Raw genomic sequence first — 23529 nt, 5'->3', positions numbered from 1 at the left:
CCTCATATCTCATCTGAACCTCCCCTGCCTTGTCTCAAGACCATTCCCCCTTGTCCTACCGCTTGGGAGTAAAATTCTGAGGCAAATAAAATGTGCTGGTTGAAGCAGCAGAGGTTTCAAAGATATTAAGAATGCAAAATATTTCACGACTGAACAGGGAAGGCCAAGAGATCCACATGCACCAGGACAGGGATTCCTGCATGAGCTCATCTTCTTTAGCCACACAGAATCCAAGCACAACACAACCACAGGAATCCAACTTCAGTACTGGAGCCACTCACAGAACAGTTTCTGGGAGCTGTTTTACTTAAACTGATCCATCTCTGCCCATCCCAACAGGTCTAAAAGTGTTAAATTCATCTTTTTTCTTGGTGTCACTCATTGAGGAGCTGGGATTTCCCTCAGGAGACTCCTCCAGTGCCCTGCTGACATCACTGTGAGGAAGCCTGCTGAAGAGTAAGTCTGAGTCTTCCTTTTTCTAATTGAAGTTCTCACCCCCCAGCCCCATTCCTGGCTTTTGCCTACTCTGATTACTGTCCCTTCCCTTCCTCTGCTCCTCCCTCCCCATGACCCCCAGGTATTTATAGGCAGAGAGGTCATCTTTTTTCTGCCTCTTTTCTGAGATGAACGTATCCAGTTCCTCCACTCTCTCCTTCTAGGACATGCCCTCTAACCCTGTCTCCCATTTTACTAAATCCTTTTGGACTCTCTCCAGGTTTTTGATGTATTTTTTTTTTCTGTTCTGCTTCTCAGTCCCAAATACCTCATGCTAACTGTGGTCTCCAAAGCAGAACAGTGAAAAATCTGTGTTAATTTGTAACTCATTTTCCTCTTCTGCAGGTTTTTTTCCCTTCCCTGGCATTGCCAAAGAAGGGTGCAGCAAATTAATTTATGTGCTAACCCTGCAACAAATTTGGTCACAGGTAAAAAAAAAAACCCTAAGATTATTAAACTTGTAACTTGCCTAAAAGTCACAATTGTGAAACCCCACAAACACCAATCTCATGATTGGTGTTTTGCAGAGAGAAAGTTGAGGCGCAGGGAATGGTATCAGTTCACCCATAACTTCAGGGAGCCCATGGCAAAGCCAGACTTTAATGGATTTTCAGCTATGTCCCTTAAGATTAGCCAACATGCTTTTCTGATAAGTGCTGGGAAATATAAATCAGTTGAGGAAGTTCTGCAAAATGTGTCAGAAGACAATTTCCTGATTAAAAACAAAAAAAAGTGAAAAAGCACCAGGGGTGGACAGTTCCATTTCTAATGCCTAACAAGGAAGAAATCACTGCAAGCCTGAGACTTTCGGGCTACTTGGATTGGGTGGCTGAAGGGAACTTACGCAGGTTTCCATCCAAGTTACACAAACTTGGAGGAAGCAGATTACTCATGGAATGGCCTGAGCCATGCATGTGAGATGGATGCAAAACACTCAGGTTTTTATGCATCTCCAACAGGGTTTGAGCAAATCAGAGCTGCTCCCCCCAGCCCCCAGAGTGAAATCAGTGCCAGAATCATGTTGTTCAGCAACCAAGTTGGGACTGTCTGCAACTCATTCCCAAATCCTCAGCTTCACTCAGGAGCATTTTCTCCAGTGATAAGGCTCCATCAGGAAACACAGCTGGATGGAGGAAGGAAATTCTGAGAAGCAAAAAAAAAATACTGGGGGTTCCAGGAAGTTCAACCAGATAGGAACTAATGGAATTTGTTTTTCTGTCTCCCCAGCTCCCAGTTGTTCCTAAGCAAGTGAGAAAATCACGGGGAAAAGTGGTGGCAAAAAACAAGTCTGGCAGATCTTAGCCTGCAAAACAGGTCCTCACTGTAGGTCTCCAGAGAGCATCATAATTACAATTCAATATTTTCGATCACTTGCTCTCCCTGGGAAAAACTGCAGACGTTTTCAATTTAGGTCCACTCTGAAGCCCAGCCATTGTTTTCTTCCCCACCTCGTTTTTTTTGACTTGTATTTTTTTTTTGTTTTAAACAAAGGTCCCTGTGTAGTTTATTAAGGAGGTTTGAGTTGGACACATGATTTATCAAAAATAATTTTAAAAAAAGGACTGTTGAACATTCAGGAGAATTAAAGGTTGCAATTGCCTCTGATTAGTAACACATATCCCAGGACCATCAAAACAACAGCATTGTAGTTTTATTACTTCTAGAGAAACTCCTTTTGACCCTCAGGGGCAAATAGCATTTCCTTCCACATCCTTTGCCATTCCCCTCTTTTGCAATCTTTACAGTCCTCTGGCCAACTCCCTCTTCCTTTGATAAGGTAGATAATCCAAGTTTCAACATTCCCCACTTACTGCTGCAAAGCTGGTGTGGAACCAGAGAAAGGATCCACTACCAGACCAATCCTTGGCCACTGAGACAGATAAAAAGGGAGTCTGAGATCAGCCCCACAGCTCAGAGAGCTCAGATTCAGCTCACACAGAGCATCTCCTGCCAAAGGCTACTTGCACTGTCAAGATCATAGAATGATTGTTAATGACCACACTGGAAAAGAGTGGGCAGCACTGACTGGAACAGTGACACATCTGATTTGTTGAGACCCTGTTTATCACTGCAGCAGTTCAGGGGTGACAGATTTTTGACAAGGTTTTCTTCAGAAGAGCCAGGATTATCCTGCTGGTCCAGATACCATCACTGAGCCTTGAGTTCTCCCACTAATTCCCCTTGGAGCATAAGCACAGATGGAATTCCCTCTGCTTTGCTTCTTTCTTCTCTTTTCCTAACCTCTAAAGGCAGTTTGGCGTGACAACAGCAAACCAGCCAGACCTAGTGCAACAGTGGGGAGGTTTAGATTGGATTCAGGAAAAATTTCTTCATGGAAAAGGTTGTCTAGCACTGGAACAGGCTGCTCAGGGAAGTGGAGGAGTCACCATCCCTGGAAGTGTTCAAAAAACATGTGGCTATAGCACCTGAAGACAGAGCAAAGTGGTGAACAGGCTTGGAATTGAGGATTGTAAAGGTCTTTTCCAGCCTTAAAAATTCCATGATTCTATGATCTCTTCTGCCCCTTAAGTGACCTCTTTTATCCACCCACTGAAATTTTGTCATGGGTTTAAACTGGAGGCTTTAGGGAAGGCTGATAATCAAAACTCTGGACAAGCTCCTGAAGATATTGCCATAGCTGATCCTGCTCTGAGCAGGTGACTCCTCTGGAGACCTCCAGGTCTCCTCCAGCCTCAGCAATTCTGTAATTCTGTGAAAAGCAGTTCCTGCATCTTCCCATGAAGTTACACTCAAGTTTTTCTGATCCCAGACTGAAACAAATAGAAATAAGGGAAAAAGAATTAAGCTTTGTCAAAAGATCAAGAGTGGAATGGTAGCTCTGCCGGGGTCATTCAGTGCACATCAAATGTGTGCTGAATGCTTCTCAAACTGCATCTCTGAGAACAGAGGAGGGAGGTGGTACCTCAGAAAGAGCCTCAGAGACAGGATTTCAAGCTATAAAATCATAGAATGGGTTAGGTAGGGTTGGGTTGGGTTGGAAGCGACCTTGGAGATCATCCAGATCCACCTGCTGCCATGGGCAGGGACACCTTCCACTATCCCAGGCTGATCCAAGCCCCATCCAGCCTGGCCTTGGACACTTCCAGGGATCCAGGGGCAGGCACAGCTTCTCTGGGCCTCCTGTGCCAGGGCCTCACCACCCTCTCAGGGAAGAATTTCTCCCCAGTATCCCATCTAACTCTGTCTTATGTAAGTTTGAAGCCATTCCCTGTGTCCTGTCCCTCCAGGTCCTTGTAAATGGTCTCTCTCCATCTTTCCTGTAGCCTTTTTCAGGTACTGGGAAGCCACAATTAGGACACCCCAAAGCTTCTCTTCTCCAGGCTGAACAATCCCAGCTCCCTCAGCCTTTCCCACAGCAGAGCTGCTCCATCCCTCTGATCTTCCTGGTGCCTCCTCTGGACTCTCTCCAGCAGCTCCAGGGGTTTCTGGGCTGCGTCATGCCCAGCTCTCACCCACCAGCACCCCCAATTCCTTTCCCAGGGCTGCTCCATCCCTTCATCCCCAGACTGGATTGATCCCAGGGGTTGCCCTGATCCAGATGCAGCACCAGCACTATTAAATCCATGAGATCCCTGTGGCCACTGCTCCAGCTTTTCCAGGATCAACAGGGGAACTTCCATGTATCATCTCCATTGCACCCACAGCTGGGAACCTGCATCAGGATTCATGGATAGGAGCAGCTCTGGCTCCTCTGGAAGTATGGAAATCCTTATCCTGTCACCAGGGAAAGCAGCCCAGGGTTGTAGGAGCTGAAATTTGAAGGGAACTGGGGCCTACCACAACCTGCAGGAAAACCCAGGGTTCTGCTGGGCACCAGGGCCCTTCCTACCTCATCTCCATGTAGGAACAACTCATTTCCAGGAGAATGGCAGCACCTTCCTGCTCCTGCAGGGAGCTCTGTGCCACAGCAGAGCTCAGGGATTTCAAACCAGAAGGCAAACACAGAGAATTCCTGCAAAGCCTCACAAGGAACTTCCCTTTGTGCCACCTTAAGGAGCAGGCTGCAGAACACGATGGAAAGGGATCATAAGAGTTCATGGGTGCAGTGCAATGAAACTGCTCAGAGCTGGAGGGCCTGAGCAACGCACTTCTGTTCTGTGCAAACTCCACAGATCTCTGATCCATGAAGAGAAGGAGAAGGGGGAGCTGGGGGAAGCAATTGTGCTGCCTCTGGCTTCCTCCCCCTGTGGCTGCTCAGCAGCAGCCAGAAGACAACAATGCAGCTCCAAATTTTGTTCCCTCCTGCCTGGATCTGCATGAGGAAATTTGGGTGCTTAGGAGGGAACAGTCTGTGACTTTTCTGCCAGAATGTTGAACCATTTCAGGAAATCTGCACAGCAGCCATCAGCCAACCACCGCATCTGTCAAGGGGTTGGCAAAAACACGCACAAACTTAGACACCCATCATAAAATCCATGTGATTTGCAGTGTTTATCCACAAAAGAGCAAATGATCTGCAGGAAGAAGTCCCAGAAGAAGCAACTTTCCAACTCTGAATTTCAAAAGATGTAGAACATAGAGAGAAAACAATACCAACTACTTGAGACAACTCATGAGTAGGCAAAATCTGCTCCCTCAACCCCAGCAGTGCTGAGCTGCTTTAAATCCCAGTTTGTCCCTTTAAATTCCAGTTTTGCTTCCCATTGATCTGACAGTAAGGGAGCAAAGGAGAAGATCTAGGGTGCATTTATGTGATCAGAACCAACAGGACTCCCTAGTACAAGTTCACCCACAGGATGTGAGAGCTCCAACAGCTCTCACAGACAAGTTCCCAAGTCCTTATTTCAGCTCCCAGTGACCTGCAGTGAAGTTCCACAACAAATTCCAAGAGCAAAAGGGGTAAGGTGTCAAACACTACAGGGTATTCCAGAAATTTCCACTCCATTTCAAGGCCCATCTTTCCCTTAAAACCAGAGATTTCCAAGAACTTGGAACCAGCAGGGCAATTCCAGCAATATATTCATTTCTGCTTTTCCAGATGTTATTTTTTCCAATGAATTTTTCTGGATATGTTGGTCATGTCACAGTTATTTTATTCACTGATTGAGCTGGTCTGTGCTCTGCAAGTGAAAATGCTAATTAACACATAAATAAAATAAAAACTGGTCCAAACTTGGATCTCATTACCCAAAGTCAGGGGAAAGGTCTTCTCATCAAATATTTATCACTGTTCAGGCCACCTCTGAATCTTTTGCAGCTGCTCAGCCTTTCCCAATTTTTGTGAAAAAAAGGGCAGTTTGTGGAGATTTCCCAGTTGCTACTAAATGTCCAATTTTATTTTGGATATTCATGGATCTTTCACAGAATCATTTAGGTTGGCAAAGACCTCTGAGAGCATCAAGTCCAACCTTTGACCTTTCAGGTCAAGCAAAATTCTTCTTTGTGATGTACATTTCCTACCAAAAAATTAAAATACTGGAATTCCCTATCTCCAAAGAAGTTACATCATGATAATCTACTAAAACAGGGATTAAATTTACTCTTATTTCCTTAGAATTCAAGCACAGCACTTCAAGTAGAAAAAACAAATTGGCAGAAGACATTTGGACATTTTGTTATAAGGGATAATAAACAAAGAAATAACAGAAAGGAGAAGATTCTAGTTTACCTGGGTCTTGGCACTCTTCTGCCTTCTCCCAAAAATGCAGGACAGGTCCTGTTCAGTGCGAGAGGAGAGATCCTTACCTGGAAGGGGGAAAGAGAGGGAAAAACCCCAAAACCTTCACACCTGAGGGTGCATTTTGGTAACAGCGTGACCCTTAGACAAAAAGGAATTGCTCTTGGACATAAAAAAACTCAGGAAGTCCAGGTTGGATGGGGCTTGGAGCAACCTGGGATAGTGGAAGGTGTCCCTGCCATGGCAGGGGGTTGGAATTAGATGAACTGTAAGGTCCCTTCAATCCCAAACCATGCTGTGGTTCTATGCTAAAGCCACTAAACGAAGGTACACAAGAAAAAATGTGTGTATGCATTGGGATCTTTGGATTCTCATGAGGATTCCCCATTTCTGACAGAATTAGGGAGTTACAGCTCCTCCACACAATGAAAAAAAAATCCATTTTTACTCAGTGGGGACTTTTCTCCAATTTCTGATGTTGCTCCTGAAAAGCAAAACCTCCACCTCTGCTATCCACTGGGTTATTCCAACTCAAAAGTATTTCAAGGGTGAAGCAAAGATTTCCAGGAGGGCCATTGTTGCCATTTGATTGTTGTGTGGTGAGCTGGATATCAGACATGGAGCAAGGAGAGGGTGATGTGATTGAGAGATACAGGCAAAGGTTTAGCCAATTCCACAGTGCGGGAGTTGTTGAGTTGTCCACTGACTCTGTCAGAAAATTAATTCGGAAAAGGTCAGCAAAAGTTAAAGAAAATTAACGCAGATAGGTCAACTTGTTAAAACTCTGCTGGGGTCTCAATCACTTGAAAATCAGTGATCTCAAAATGAATCTTGTAATGGCCAAAAAAACCCAAAACAAAAAAAAAATTCCCAAATCTGACTTCTTTTTCCTGGGATCCTTAACTGTCCCTGGAGGGTAAAGAGACACATCAGCCTAGAGGAGCAAGTGTTCCCCAGCTTCCTGCTGCCTCACTGCACCGCCTCAAAATGGCCTTGCCCAAGCAAGCTGGAAGAGACTGGGGCTGTTCTCAGCTTTCTCGTGGCCAAGGCTTGGAATGTGACACCTAAAATCCTCCTGCTCCTGTTTTCAGGCTACGCTTCCTTTCCATGCCTCACCCTGGACATATCCCCCATTTTTCCTCTAACAGAAAATCAGCTCAGCTGACAGCCCCAGCCTCCTGCAGCATCACAGGGGAGCAGCTACTGGAAAAGCAGCTGATTTAATCTGAGCTTGGGGTGTATTTCCCACATCCAGGGGTGGCTGTTCCTCCAGCAGAGAGGCTCCAAACCAGCCCCGGGAGCGGAAGCCGCGTTTGGTGCCGTCGCTGTTCCCTTCTCCCCCTTTTGTGTAAGCTTGTCTTGTTTAGTCTGAAAGGAAGCAGGACTGGATTCAACAACAAGGGCCATGACAACACGAGCCTTTCTCAAATAACTTTTCCTCTTTCCCTGAAAAAGGACAATTTCCCTGTGTCAGGCCACAGAGGGTACAAGCAAATGAGGGGCTGGCTTGTGGAAATGTGACCAAACAAATCAGGGATATTGTGAATATGAAAGCCTTGAGCTGTATTTTACACGCTCAAAAGTCACTTATTTTTTTCCTCTATATTTAGTAAAAGGTTAAATCCAAATCAAAATAAATCCTCTTTGCTCACACAGGCCACGGCCTCTGTACTTGCAAGCCCTGAACCAATTTAATTGTTTAATGTCATAAAGTGGCAGGCTCATGTTAGCAGCTTGGACTTCAAGGTCGAATTATTTCACCAGAAATCCCAAAGCCTGATATGAAAATCTGGCCTCCATTCAGGTATCAATTAGCTCTGTTTTAGAAGAGGCATTTGCTGTCAGAAAACATTACACAGAGCTTTCAGTTTAATAAATCAGCCATTAGTGGAAACTGATCCTATCCATGCCCTGAAACGGGCACACACCGTGTGAAAGGGGAACAGTGCAAAAGGGAAAGGACTCAATAACTGTCAAGAGCCAGAACCTGGGCTGACTGAAATAATGTCATCACTCTAAGAAAGAAAGAAATTACTGAACTCTACAAATTCTTGACAGTTTCTCTGGCTGCCCTAATTTATCCCCTGAAGTACCTGGTCGATGTAAGAGGGCTTTCCTCTTCCTTCATGCAGGTTTAATCTGATCCCTGATCTCATCCACATGATCTCTGAGCAGGGGTTACTGGGGATTGCAGGGTCAGTGCCACACAGATGCCCAAGTCACTCCCATCTCACCTTTGCCTTCTGCTGCCATCCCTGCCCACTTGGAATATTTGCTGCTCCTTTATCCAGTTCCCTCACTAGGGAATTGTTTTATTCCCAACATCAGCAGCCTAAGGCCACCCAAAATTGCCCAAAAGAAAGAGGAACGGCAACATTAGAGCTTTAAGCAAGTAGCTGCAGGGGGTGTTTCTAAACCCAGGTTTTACTTGCCAAATTTAGACTGCACAAGGCAACAGATCACCTTGAGCAGGGTTTGTTCTAATCTTGGCCAGGGCTTATGAAACAACAAAACTCCTCTCACCTTTGGCAAACTTCATATAATGGACACGTTTCTTGGAAGATTTGGATTTTTCTTCGAGGCTGAAAGTCTTTTTCTGCTTTTTCACTGAGGACTCTAAAAAAAACAAACCCCAAGCAAACAGAGTCCAGTTCTGTTAGAGACACTTAAGCACTAAATTCAAACATCAGTGTAATTAACTTTCTCACAGAATAATGAGGTTGGAAGAGACCTCTAAGATCATCAAGTCCAACCTATGCCCTCTCTCAAAATCCAGTCAACAACATATCATAAAGTATTACTGAGGAAAGCACTCTAAGTTTTGCGGTTTTTTTCTTTTTTTTGCCCCATCCCCTTTCTTTCCCATTTACAATCCAATGTAATTTGAAAAGGCAGATACAGTTACTCCAGGTCAAAGGCAAATCCATCTCTGTGGTATGAAAATAATAATAGTGCTGTTTTTCATAGAGTATCTCTGGCACCACAGTCTGAGAAAAATGTAAGAAATAGTAGGAAATAAAATCCTGATCGAGCAGAAAGAAAAAGGGGGGAACTACCTCCTCCCAACAGGATTTTCATTTCTAACCCTACAAAAAATACCTTTATTTGGACATAAGCTGATACATCTGTGTAAGGAAACTGAATGGTGACAAAGCTTTTCTGTCCCTAAGGCCAGCTAGAACAAATTGCCATATCCCTATTATCTCGTTTTTCAGGCTTCCAGAAGAGGGACTGCATCTAAACTGTCCCCTGGGAATGGTTTCTGGGGCTGGCTCAGTCCCAGTCACTCAGCAGTACTTTGGGAGACTATGAGCAGGTTAAGGCCACATGAAGGATTAAGCTCTCTATTTAACAGCACAGAGATCACGTTCCTCTGCTGTGGCAGGTTATTTTGGGGCTACAAACGTTCTCTTTGCAGCCACAGAACCTGTTAATTTACAAAACATTGCCAGAAAGAGAGAACTAACCTGTTGTACAGTTAATTACTGCCTTACTAGTCCTGAAAAGAGGCACCACGGGAGTCTCTGCTCTGTAACTCCACAGAGGGTTACTATGGTGAGGTGGTTTTTTTCCTGCCTGTGGGATGGGTAGGGAAATCAGCCCATACCCTGAGGGCCAAGTTGAGTCACCTTCTTCACATGATCCCACCCTGGAAAGCTCTGCTGCCCCAGCTTTTCTGACACTGCAACTCCAGCACTTCCATGTTTAAAAGGCAGTGCCACCTGATGAATCCCTGAGCTAAAACTGAAATCACCAGCCTGCAGTGGGAGAGCTGAGGACCAGCAGGCTGAAACCCACTCTCCTAATCCCACACCAATGGGAAGAGAAAGGACCAGCAAATCCAGTTTTTAATAAAAAAATCCTCAATAAAAAGGGTCTGTGGGAAAAGGAAGGATCACAACTAAAATATCCTGACAGCCACGCAGCACCTTGAGCCTGGTTTCCAGTCTCCTGGTAGCAAAAGGAGCATTACACAGCAAAAGGTTTCCACAGAGCCTTCCTCCTCCACGTTATTCCTACAGGGAAAGGGGCAGCAGCACCGCCTTGTGCCTGCAGGGAGGAATTTCACAACAGAACATGCTGGCACTTGCAGTGGGCACGGAAATACATCCCTGTGTCTTCCAGGGACTGGAAAATCCTCTGACAAACTGAGCAAGCGCTGCAGGAGTATGAATGTGCTTTTTAAAGCAATTTAGTCAGGGCAATAAAGCCACCAAAATGGCATTTCTGCAGCAAATGTGATTGAGGCGGATGTGCCAAAGCACTGCAGGGTGTTGTTCCCACTTTTTATCCATGGGAAAGGGGCTGTCACCATCACTGAGGATCCCAACAAAAGAGCCAGGAATTATAGAGTGGTTTGGGTGGGAAAAGACCACGGAGTCCCAACTCCCTTCCACAATCCCAGGTTGCTTCCAGCCCTGTCCTTTGACACTTCCAGGGATCCACAGCTTCTCTGGGCAACCTGTGCCAGGGCCTCACCACCAGGAGATGAATTTCTTCCTAATAACTAATCTAATCTAAATCTGCCCTCAGTGCCCAGCTAGGAAAAAAAAAAAAAGGAAAAGACAGCTAAAGCCACAGACACTGAGGGTATCTGAACGTTGGCATCAACCCCCACGGGGCCCTGCCTTTCCAACCTCTAATTGCAATCCAGCTCTGGCATCTGCACCGGTTCTTTAAGAACAATGAAGTTTTTCAGCTGACTTTTAATGCAGTTTGAAACTGGAGGGTGGCCAATAATGTTACATTTGCTCCTGCAGCACAGCTGCAGGCAGAGTCTTTTCCTGGATGAGTTTTGCCAGCTTCAACAATTGCCACAAAAACAAGTGTCAGAGCGATGCCTTTCTGTAAATCACCAAATGTGACTCTGACCTGGAATTTCCAAGGTGCACCCAAATTTGTTCTCAGTGATTGAAAACTTGTCCCACCTCCTAAAGGAACCAAAAGAACTGAGTGAAAGAGGGAGAAATTACAGTTCTCAAAGGTCACTTTGTAGGAGGTGACCCAGGGAAGAGAGCAGAGCTTAGGGCCAAGCCTTGCTCCCTGAACCTGCCTCTGCTGACTCACTGTGGCCCTGGGCAAGTCATTTTGGCTCTCTGCTCATCTGCAGGTTTCCCACCAGTTCCACCTCCCTGATCTTCCCAGGGCTCAAGTTGCAACTTGGGCAAGATTTAGCTCTCCAGGGAGACAGGAACTTGTGGAATTTCCCCATAAAATGTTCTCCTACCTCTCCAGAAGCTGAGTGACAGCACTGAGTCCTGGGTGGCCTCATGATTTCACAAGGACAGCTTGCACAGCAAGTTAAAGAAGATGTTTTGAGGCATCAGGCTCAAAATTTTAATCCTATTACTCCAGGATTAGAAAACTTCCTTGCTAACTGGTTTTCCTCCTCTTCTTTCTACATTTTCTCTCCTAGAAAACTCAGTGGTCAAAGGTTAAGAATGCATGAATGAAGAGTTGCTAAATTCACTAATCTGGCAATTCTGCCCCAGCAGCACAAGGATAAGCTGTGTCCAAACAGGAGCCCTTGGTTTAACAACACTCCAGAGAGGTGTTCAGATACAAAACCAGAGTTTAAACTGCATTTAACTAAAGGAGAGAGGATAAATCACTTGATAAACCAATTCTTTCTCTAAGCTCACACCCACCACAACTTCCTAATTTCATTTTCACAAAGCAAGGTCAGTTTGTGAAAAGCTTTTCAAAAATAGAAGACTTTAAAAATAGCCCTTTTGGGAAAGTTTCCCCACTTGTGTGCTCAACACCAGGGCTACAAAAATCACTTTATGCCACACTCAAAGCAGAGATGTAGAGCTCTGAGGCAAAAGCTACAGAGCAGCTCTCCAAGGACAGGAAAAGGAGGTATTTAAGAAGCCACTGGAGCATGGAAGCAAAGTGTGACAGTTCATCAACAAAAGGAAGGCAAAGCATTGCAGTGCTGAGAGATTGCTGTGAGCCCTCAGACAGATTTTGGGTGCTTTGTAACGAAGGAAATGTTCCTCTAGGAACCGGCCAGGGAAAGCATCCCAAATATTGTGATCCTGGATGAAATAAACAGGTTAAACATTTTATGTTTTCTTTCCTCAAGAAAAAGCCTTTCTTTGAGTGCTGAGAGCAAAACTGATCCACTGAGATCCACAAATCCATGACCATGGATGGCAACACATCCATTGGCTCCCAGTGATTTTGGGGAAGGAGTTCTTAACCTTATCCAAAATATTTGCATCACAAACTGGGCCTCAAGAACTTTTTTAAGACACAGAATGGAAACTCTGCTGAGCTTCCAGCATCTGATTGAGCCAAGCATGAACCTACCTGTTTCACCCTGTCCATGGCAGTTATTCAGCTCAGCCAGAAGCTGGTTGAAGTCATCCTGATGAGCAATCCAGTTGTCCTGTAAATATCACCCACATGAATACAAGGTAGAAGCCTTCAGAACGAACACAAGTTTTACAAAACAGATATTAAGACTCTCAGAAGTAAATGAATTGGATTATATATCCAATCCTTGTTGGTGGGAGGGACCCCACAGGTGGTAACACCAACCACAGCTCCTACAGCCACCCCAAAGTGAAATGAAATTAAAAGGGTTGTCTTGGAAATCTTAAACAATCCTGTTTGGTACATGCTACCAGCAGCTGTGACTACAGATTTCTCTAATATTCCATTCAAATAATTGTGCTTTTGCTGAAATGGGATCCATTCCCTGCCCTGGGTCCAGTGCTCACCTCGTGATTGACGGTAGCTCCCAATCCCAGCATGTCGTTTTTCACCTTAACCCTGATGTGTTCTGGATTTCCTTGCTCCTGAGCCCCGAGGCCCTAAGGAGGATTTGAGGGTAGAAATGTAAGGATTTCACAGCAGCAATTAGAGCTTTTGGATTGTGAGACAGTTCACAAGGAAATACAGCAAAAAAATAACAACTTCCTGTTAATTTGCCTGCTTGTAGCTGAATTCATTCACAGGCATTACCACACAACACACAAAGTTTTTTTAAATTTACTACTTAAGCCTCCAGCAAAGCATTATAAACATTAAAATAGCAACAACATTAAGTATTTGGGTGACTAATCAGGAAGCCACCTGACATTCCTAAGCAAGCCCAAATTGTTTACAGTTTTCAAACAAGACTCTACATAAGAAGAACGTGCCTCACCCCAAAAATGTCTCTGTCACTGGCAAGGGTAATGGGAACGAGGCAGATCCACACAACACACAATCCAAACCAAATTTATATGGAAGGAGAGCAGAGAAGGCCAGGGGAGAAACAGACTGGAGCTAGCAGGACATTCACAACTCTTTCTACCTCATAAGTGGATGAAAATATTGGAGCAAACAACTTTGGAGTTGTCCAATATGAAGCAATATTCAGGTTTAGGGTTATCTTTCTCAACTCTATGGTCAAGGCTGAAAAATTAAAAGGCAAAGCTTTGGGTTTAAGACTTTGTTCCTGGTATTGACCTGCTATTTGCCTCATCTGTCACAAATCATCAGCCAAATGTGTTGGAATTAATAAACATTTATATGGTGCTGCAGTGGAGAGAAGCCCTGCAGACACATCCTGGGATATGGAAGATTTGAAGGGATGAGGCTTATTTGGAAAAGGCTGTTGCTGTTACAAACAAAGAAGAGTTTATTTGGTCAATGGGGTGGAAAATTTGCCTTGAAACTTCAGCTGACCAAAAAGTATGGAAGCAAACAGGACCCTTGGCCACACATCCTTCCCCGACCCAATTCCCCATTTACAGGATTGGTGCTAAGCAGCCTAATTTCACTGCCCAGATGGGTTTTTTCCCCTTAATTAGATCGAGAGAAAGTTCCATTTGTCCAAGTTTGTAATGGAATGGAGACATAAATCCTTCTTGTACAACTGTTGGCCAGGAAGATCCAGTATCTTGAGTGGGAAATATTGTGAGACAACTGAGGCAACAGTTTAAATCCAAAAATAGATTTTAAGGCATTTACAGAATTGAGAATGATCCTAATTTTATGCCTTTTAAGGAAAGTCTGGAAGAGGAAATCTAGAAGAATAATTAAAGGTAGTGGGGGTTTTGTGGGGATTCTTGTCACTAAACACTGATGTGCAGCCCCAAATCTCAGCTTTGCTGAGGCACCTCTGTGGAATTAAACCTGCACTTTGCAGGTGTCTGTGCTGACCTGAAGGTTTTTATTAGTGCCAGAAACCAGTCCCCTCACCCATAGGTCCTGGCTGGAGCTGGGAAGGGACACAGCTCACAGCATTTTGGGGGTTCAAGGAACAGATCAGAAAAAAAAAATCTTAAAACTGAAAGACTAAAGCAGGTCCTGGAGTTGCTTTAAAGAGTATGAAAAGCAGGGAGAGAAATGAGGGTTTAAAGGCAGCTTAAAAACTTTAACCTGATTAAATGTTCCAGCTCCTGCTCTCACTTGGGAATTTAGATTGTCAAAGAATGGAGAGAAACTGGAAAGCAGGAGAGGCACAAACAAGACTTTGTAACAAAGTGTAGAAATCTATCACTGCTCAAATTCCCTGTGCACTTAAGAGAATAAATCAAAACTGTCCCTTGGCAGTTTTAGACCCTTCAGTTACAGTGTTCTCCTTTAGATCCTACCTTTCCTTTGGACCAGCCCATCTTTTCCAGCATCTTCTGGCCAAATTTGGAGTCATCATTGCTCCAAGCGCTGTTCCGTGGATCCACAGACCACTTCTGCTTTCTCCGAGCTGCAATAGGAAGGGAAAATTCAAACAGGTTCTACTGGCATTCCCAGAGAGTTCTTGGTATTGAATCAGTCCAAAAAAAAGCTCCTTATTGCAGAAAAAATACCTCAGAACTTATGCCAGACTCGATATATTTTGGGGGTTAATTTTACTAAATGAAAAAACACAATAACAATAAGAAAAGCCCAGTGAAAATATTAATTATTAATGGGAAGATGCCAAAGTGGGATTGCTGTGGGAGTTGCTGTCCCTCAGGATGGGCTGCAGCTCAGGGGAGGCTTTAAGGATTAACATTTAGGTGTGAATTCCATATTGATTCCAATTTTGTTTTACATCTGGCTTCAACATGGAGTCTACAGAGGAGGAAATTATGAAGCTGCTTTCCCAGTTCTGGACAAAATCAATTCTCCAGGCTTCCCTTTAACCAGAACCCAGAAATTTTAATATTTGATTTCCTAACAAAAGCCAAATGAAAAATCCAATGTAAGTGATCAGAGAAAGGGAATGACAGAACAGAAAATTGTGGGATTTCAGCTTCTGCATTTCTCAAAAATGATTTATGAGGAAACTGAAAAGCTGCCAGAAATTATTGCAGGAGTTAAGAGATCCAAAGAAGAATCAAGACTCCCTTGATCTATGTGGATTCCTAAAGAAATGACAGATTCCCAGACCCACATGTTGCCTTTCCCACCAGGAACAGCTTCCTTGAAATCAAGGAAGAGCAGCCAGCTCAGTTAACCAGTCACTTGAAGCGTGCACCTAAGCCCAGGCAGGAAGAGAACCTAAATAAACAAGACAAACAAAGAATGGGAGACAGGAAGATCACAAACTTCATTAAACACCATGGGAAATGCTGGATCAAAAATGACTTTTTAACCCAAGGCCACACAAGGCAGGGAGAAGCCAAATCCAACGAGGTGTTTTCAATGCAATCAGGAAGTCATCGTTCCCTAAAAGACAAGATTTGGGATTTGGGCCAGAGGGACTGAATATTACAGGGATGTTTGACTCATTTTTTGCCCAGTTTTGTTTCATTTTTAAGGAACTGAGACTGTCAGAATTCAAGGTGGGGGCTTTTTTTATCCCACTTCCGAAACTTTGAAGCTCCAAACAGACCCTGAACAGTTTTTAACTGGGTTAAAGGCCCAAGGGCTGTGAGGGGAATCCAACCTTTGCCTGGTTCACTTCTCTACAGGAAACAACTTATTAACCTCAGGGGCTATGGCTGCCCCTGGATCCTTGGAAGTGTCAAAGTCCAGGCTGGATGGGTTTGGAGCAGCCTGGGATAGTGGGAGGTGTCCCTGCCCATGGCAGGGGGTGGAATGGGATGAGCTTTAAGGTCCCTTCCACCCCAAACCATCCTGGGATTCTGTGATTATTCCCACCAGGAAACCTTGAGAGCAGCAACTCCTCCAAGCCCTGCCTGTGCTGCCAAGAAAAGATGGGGAACCAGCAGTGTGGTCTGTGATTTTAAACTTCCAAATAAACTGGGATTCCCTGCTGCCCCAAAGAGAACCACAGAGCTCAGCCTGGAGAAAAGGAGGCTCAGGGGGGACCTTGTGGCTCTGCACAACTCCCTGACAGGAGGGGACAGCCAGGGTGGTCGGGCTCTGCTCCCAGGGAAAAGGGACAGGAGGAGAGGAAATGGCCTCAAGCTGTGCCAGGGGAGGTTTACATTGAACATGAGGGAAAAAATCCTTCATGAAAAAGGTGACCAGACATTGGAACAGCTGCCCAGGGCAGTGGTGGAGTCCCCATCCCTGGAGGGACTTCAGAGCCCTGTGGATGTGGCACTTGGGGACATGGGGCAGTGGTGGCCTTGGCAGTGCTGGGGGATGCTTGGACTTGGTGGTCTTGGAGATCTTTTCCAACCTCGGTGATTCTGGCTCAAGGGTTCCAGCAGATCTTACATTCCCCAGCTGAGCAGCTGCCCTTCTTTTCAATCACAGCTTCAAAAGTGAATTTCTATGGTTTTTCCTGAATATCTCTCCCTATGGAGAAGCCCTCTGAGATGTTTTGCTCCCAGGAGGTTGTTGGTTACAAAGCACAAGGGCATCAAACTTGAAATTAAAAGACATTTACTTTCTCAGCACTTTCAATCTAAGCTACCTTCTTAGCTACACTGGGGGATCAATCCTCAGGTTTCTGCCAGGTTAACACACTCTTGATTTTTAAATAGGGTGAGTTAGATGCAGGAAAAAAAAACCCAAAAAAACTTTCTTTCATCCTTAGAGAAGTATTTAAGAAAGCCAGGAACAGCTCCATGCTATCTACAGAAAAAACAAAATCATCTCTCCTTTCCTAACAAACAATAAAATCCACTAATTAGTCAATAATTTATCAGAAATGTAAATTTGTTCACTGATGTCTTTAGAGTGGGAGAGGAAACCAGGTAAAAGATTCAGCTCCTAATTTAAACCAAATTTCTGGGCTGCTTCAAAAATGATGCCACGGATAGTGATGGAACTCTGGGAGAGCAGCACCATCCAGTGGAGAAAATCCTCATTTCATTAGGGAATCACAGAATCACTGAGGTTGGAAAATACCTCCAAGATCATCGGGTCCAAGCATCCCCCAGCACTGCCAAGGCCATCACTGACCTGTGTCCCCAAGTGTCACATCCACATGGATTTTAAATCCCTCTGGAGATGGGGAATCCTCCACTGCTCTGGGCAGCTGTGCCAGGGCTGGACAACTCAACCCCTTCACTCAGATATTCTGTGATCTGGAAAAGATCCATTACTAATCCCTTTTCCAAGATGAATTCTATGCTTGGAGCATATTTTTAATTATAACTTCTGAAAGCTCCCATCCAAACCCCTGCTGTGTGCCCAGAGATGATCTGGGGGGGCACAGGAAGGACAAAGCTCTGGAGTCAGGCTGGGAGAGCTGGGGGTGCTCACCTGGAGAAGAGAAGGATCCAGGGAGAGCTCAGAGCCCCTTCCAGGGCCTAAAGGGGCTCCAGGAGAGCTGGAGAGGGACTGGGGACAAGGGATGGAGGACAGGACACAGGGAATAGCTTCCCACAGCCAGAGGGCAGGGATGGATGGGATATTGGGAAGGAATTCCTGGCTGTGAGGGTGGGGAGGCCCTGGGGAGGGCTTGGAGCAAGCTGGGATAGTGGAAGGTGCTCCTGCCCATGGCAAGGGGTGGAACTGGATGAGCTTTAAGGTCCCTTCCACTCCAAATGGGTCAATTATTGATATGTCCAATTAAAATAATTAACAAATTCTGAAAAAATGACACCAACGTTTACACCGAAAATACCTAAAAAATTCCATGCAGATGCAGATTTGTTTCCCTAAAATCACATCTTTATTTCCCACTGTACACCAGATTTGTTATTTGCATTGTCCATATTTCCTGCAGCCCAGCAAAGAAATTCACCAGACCCTGAGCTCTTGGTTAAGGGTGTCCTGTCAGAAATGGGGAGCCCAGCTTCTCAATCCCCTCAGAGGCAAAACTGAACCTCTTTGTTTCCAATATCAGGGAAATTTCAACAAAATTCATGGAATTATGGAATATCCTGAGCTGGAAGGGACCCACAAGGATCATCCAATCCAACTCATGGCCCTGCACAAACACCTCAATAATCCCCCCTGGGAGCATTGTCCAAACTCTCCTGGAGCTCTGGCAGCCTTGGGAATGTCATCATTCCCTGGGGAGCTGTTCCAGTGCCCCACACCCTCTGGGGAAGAACCTTTCCCTGATCTCCAACCCAAACCTGACGCAGCCCCAGCCATTCCTGGCTCCTGTCACTGTCCCAGGGAACAGAAATTGGAGCTGTCCCTCAGGAGAAGCTGCAGCCCTGCTGAGCTCTGAGACTCAGAGATAGAGATGGACACAGAGTTTGATTTAAGGCCTTAGAGAAGGCCTGAAGCTTTAGAATAGAGTAGTGAAACAGACCCAAAACAAGAATAAAGATTTATAATTTAAGCAGAAATATGTTTTAAGCAAGTAGATATAGGAGTCATATAAGTGAATAAATATGCTAAGCAGGATAGTAGAAAACAATTCAAATTTAACAATAGAACTTGTTATAGAGTTGATAAAAAGTAGAAGATACAGGAGTAAGTTTCTGTAGTTATATGATAGAAATGATAAATATTTATGATATCTATAATGTTAGATATGATATTTATCTTTTTCTATGGATAGAAAAAGAGAAATTGAGGTAAATCATGTAAAATCTAGCAATTAGCAATTGATTATGAAGATGCTAATGAACTTTGTGGAAGCAGCTGACTGGATAAGAAATCAGAAATGTGGATAATAAATGCCTTATAAAAGGCATTATAACTAGAATTATAATAGCAATTAGCAATTGGCTATTATAGTATTGCCTTTTAGAGCAGCAATATTATAGTAGCAATTAGCAATTGGTTATGAAGATGCTAATGAACTTTGTGGAAGCAGCTGATTGGATAAGAAATAAGAGATTTGCATAATAAATGCCTGATAAAAGGCATTGTAACTAGAATTACAACGGCTTCTGATGTGATGGGTTTGGATGTAAGAACCTCACAGTCTCACCCTTCCATGACTGATTTTGCAATAAATCATCTTTTAACCTCTTCAGTCAACCCCATCTTTCTGTACCCCCAACGTCTGACCTTGGTCCCCTCCTGAACAAACCCAGTGTCCTTGCTCACTGCTCATTTGGTCCCTCCAGACCCTTCCCCACCTCCAAATCCTCCTCTGGAGGGTCCCTAAAAGCTGGAGATTGGCAGAGGGTGAGCTCAGCTCCAGCTCTGCCCCAGAAACGACACAAGAACCGAACCCAGCACCCACACCCAGCCCTGCCATGTCCCCTCAGTGTCCCCAGCGCCCACACCTGGCCCAGCCACATCCCCTTAGTGTCACCAGCACCCACACCTGGCCATGACACATCACCTCAGTGTCCCAGCACCCACACCCAGCCCTGCTGCATCTCCTGGGTGTCCCCAGCACCCTACACACAGTCCTGCCATGTCCCCTGGGTGTCCCAGCCCTGCCACCACCCCTCAGTGTCCCCAGCACCCACACCTGGCCCAGCCACATCCCCTGGGTTTCCTCAGCCTGCCATGTCCCCTGGGTGTCCCCAGCAGCAACACCTGGCCCTGCCACACCCCCTGGGTGTCCCCAGCACTGACATCTGACCCTTCCACGCCCCTTCAGTGTCCCCAGCACAAAACATCCAGCCCTGCCACGCCTCCTGGATGTCCCCAGCATCCACACCTGGCTTTGCCACGTCCTCTCAGTGTCTCCAGCACCCAACACACAGCTCTGCCACATCTCCTCAGTGTCCCCAGCACCCAACACACAGCTCTGCCACGTCCCCTGGGTGTCCCTAGCACCAACACCTGGCCCTGCCACATCCCCTCAGCGTCACCAACACCCACATCTGGTTGTGCCACCTCCCCTGGCTGTCCCCAGCACCCAACACATAGCCACATCCCTTCAGTGTCACCAACACCTACACCCAGCCCTGCCACATCCCTTGGGTGCCCCCAGCATCCAGCATCCGGCCCTGACATGTCCCCTCAGTGTCCCCAGCATCCAGCCCTGTCACGTCCCCCCAGCACCCAGCCCTGCCACATGTCCCCAGCACCCACACCCCTGTGCTGGAGGTGTCTCTTCTCAAACACAAAGCCGGAGATGGCCCCAAGCCAGTGACAGGACGAGCTGTCCCTAAAGGTGTCCAGGGAACATTCCCACTGCTCCTGCCCTACCTGGGACACACAGACCCCACAAAGAACCCCCTGCACCCCCTAATTCTGCACCAATGTCCCCCTGGAACCCTTTTCCAGCCCTCCCAGCCTCCAGGCCACACCTTTTCCTTAACCCTGGGACCCTCAGGATGCCCCTTCCCGCCTTTCCCAGACCTCAAATCCTCCATTTCCCACCGCAGGGACCCCTGGAGCCCCTCCTCTGCCTCAGCCCCCCTTTTCCTCGGCCCTGGGATCCCCCACACTCCCATCCTGCCTTTCTCAGACCCCAACCCCCTCGTTCTCCAGCATCGGGGACCTCCTGAGCCCCTTTTGCCGCCCCACCTGGGTCTGCCAGCCCCCAGACCCCCCCGTTTTCCCACACCGGGCCCCTCCGAACCCCCATTCCCGCCTTTCCCACCCCCAGCTTTTCAACACCAGGAACCCCTGAACCCTTTCCCCGGCCATCCCGGGGTCTCCCCCCGCCATGACCCCCTTCCCCTGACACAGAGAACCCCATTTCCCGGACAGAGGGACCCCTCATCCCACCTCTCCCAGTCCCTGCACTCCCCTTGTCTTAACTCCGGAACCCCCCGACCCCTTTATCCGGCCCTGGGACCCGCCCGCACCCATCGAGAGGGGCAGCGCGGCCCGGAGCCCTCAGGCAGGGCTGTGGGGAGGGGCTGAGGCCGCTCCGGGGCACCGGCTCGTCCCCATTCCCGCGGCATTCCCGCGGCATTCCCGCCGGGATCGGCACTCACGCGCTGCCAGCATCGCCATCTTGGGGGCCTTCCTCTGTGCAGGGGACTTTCGTGACTGCCGGCGCATAAAAAGAGCGGCTTGAGTAGCGCCTGATTTAAAAAAGTTTTAAAACAGGCGAGCGCGGCGGCCACTAAAGTGAAAATTAAAAAAAAAAAAGAAAATAAAGTTTGCAAATTTGCTACAATTCTAATTGTGAAAAATGCTATTATATGATTGGCTTTTAGCAAATATTAAAATAAATATTATATGTGTTATGTTAGAAAGTCATGCTGTATTCTCTTAAGTAGTGTGGTAAATGTAGGTTTAGGTTATAACATAGTGTTAAAATAGAAATTATGCTGTATAAGATATTTTTTAACGAAAGGACTCGCAGTGAGATAGCAGCCACCGGACACCTGAATCTTTCAGAGAAAATGAATTTACTGCCCTCTTATCAGAAGAAATGAATTTCTTCCCACCTCGAAGGTGCTGTCAGGACTCAGAGGAAGAAGCTGAGGATGACCAGACAGAATCCTGTGTTTGAATGGAATTTATGTATCATGTATGAGATGTATGAATATGCAACAGGCTGTTGCTTTTAAGGGTTAATCCTCTGTTAATGTGTGTCCTTTTTCAGGCTTGTGCTGCCCAGAAAAAGGTACCTGGACTGTCTGTAACTCTTTGTCTCTATTGTCTCATATTGTCCTAATTCAAATTGTCCAAATTATTATTACTCTAATTACATTGCTATTTTTATAAGCATTTTATTACTATTAAACTTTTAAAATTTTAAAAACAAGTGATTGGCATTTTTCACAAGGGAGATGCTCCAGGCCCTCCACCATCCTTGCTGCTGGGCCTGCTCCAGGAGCTCCGTGTCCCTCCCGCCCTGAGGATCCCAGAGCTGGACACAGCAACCCAGATGTGCCTCACAGGGCTGAGCAGAGGGGCAGGATCACTCCCTGACCTGATGGAAATGCTTTCCCTGGAGAACTCCTGGATCACTTTGGCCTTCTTTGCCCTCTGGGCATTGCTGGTGAAGGACACCTTGCACTATCCCAGGTTGCTCCAGCCTGGCCTTGGACACTGCCAGGGATCCAGGGGCAGCCACAGCTTCTCTGGGCACCCTGTGCCAGGGCCTCCCCACCCTCACAGCCAGGAATTCCTTCCCAATATCCCATCTATCCCTGCCCTCTGGCAGTGGGAAGCCATTCCCTGTGTCCTGTCCCTCCATCCCTTGTCCCAAGTCCCTCTCCAGCTCTACTTCAGGTACTTAGGTCACCCCAAAGCTTCTCTTCTCCAGGCTGAACAAGCCAAATTCCCTCAGCCTTTCCTCACAGAGAGGATGAAGACAGATTTCCCACTGCTCTTTCTCCATCCATCCTCCCATCTGGATGGCAGCTGGGTTGCAGCTCCCCAGCTCAGCTTTTCCCACTGCTTTGCCTCTGTGCCTTTGGATTTATGTTACAGTTCCCTGATTGCTTTGGGAGCAGTGTGCAAGACATTTTTTACAAGTTTTTTTTTTTTTTTTTCCTTTTTTTTTTGTAGACAAAGCAAACAAACATTTTATCTCTGTCTGTTCCTAAGACCCCTTCTGTCTGTCAGCAAAGTTACATTGGTGTGGTGGAGCTTGATCCTGGCAAATCTCTAAATTTATAATTAGCTTGGTGATTTATTTTTAATAGTTCATATTCAGGTCCTATTAAACTGGCTGCTCTGGCTGCCCCACTTCCTCCTTTAAACACGGCTATTGAACTGGTCCTTTTATACTTTTCTGAGGCCATATCCCACTGCCAGGAACCCTCACAGGGTTTGTTCTCCCTAGACTTTATTGCCATTTATTGCCAGTTCTCTGCACTTTCAGGTCACATTCATCAGGCTCGACTGATGTGAAAACAAGTAAATACTGCCCAGACCTTCACTTTGTGGCAGAGAGATATTTTCCTGTTCAAAAGTTTCACTTAACACTTTTCTCCAGGAGGAAATCCTTGGGGATCAGAATCAACCATAAAGAGCCTTCTTTCTGTGTTCATAGAGTCGCAGAGGATCACAGAATTATGGAATTACTGAAGTTGGAAAAGGCCTCCAAGGTCACTGAGTCCAACCTGTGACTGATCCCCAATTGTCACCAGCCCAGAGCACTGAGTGCCACATCCAGACCTTCCTTGGACAGCTCCAGGGCTGGGGACTCCAAACTTCCCTGGGCAGCCCCTTCCAATGCCTGACCACCCTTTCATGGAGAAATTCCTCCAGATGTGCAACATGGACTG

At 46.1% G+C, this 23529-nt stretch overlaps 1 protein-coding gene across 1 annotated transcript in view; it reads right to left on the bottom strand.

The window, feature by feature from the left end:
- Positions 1 to 21298, bottom strand: part of PINX1 (PIN2 (TERF1) interacting telomerase inhibitor 1) — a 60771-nt gene extending 39473 nt beyond the window's left edge. The window contains exons 1-6 of the mRNA XM_030946304.1: positions 21280 to 21298; positions 14725 to 14834; positions 12862 to 12954; positions 12449 to 12527; positions 8657 to 8749; positions 6125 to 6201 (exon numbers count right to left, since the gene is read on the bottom strand). Coding sequence (XP_030802164.1) covers positions 6125 to 6201; positions 8657 to 8749; positions 12449 to 12527; positions 12862 to 12954; positions 14725 to 14834; positions 21280 to 21298 — 471 coding nt within the window. The remainder of the gene's footprint in view (positions 1 to 6124; positions 6202 to 8656; positions 8750 to 12448; positions 12528 to 12861; positions 12955 to 14724; positions 14835 to 21279) is intronic.
- Between the last annotated feature and the right edge of the window lie 2231 nt (positions 21299 to 23529).

The sequence above is a fragment of the Camarhynchus parvulus genome, chromosome 3 (assembly GCF_901933205.1).
Source record: "Camarhynchus parvulus chromosome 3, STF_HiC, whole genome shotgun sequence".
In the NCBI taxonomy this organism is placed as follows: Eukaryota; Metazoa; Chordata; class Aves; order Passeriformes; family Thraupidae; genus Camarhynchus; species Camarhynchus parvulus.
The sequence above is the reverse complement of the archived record's forward strand: the minus strand, read 5'-3'. Positions and strand labels throughout refer to the sequence as shown.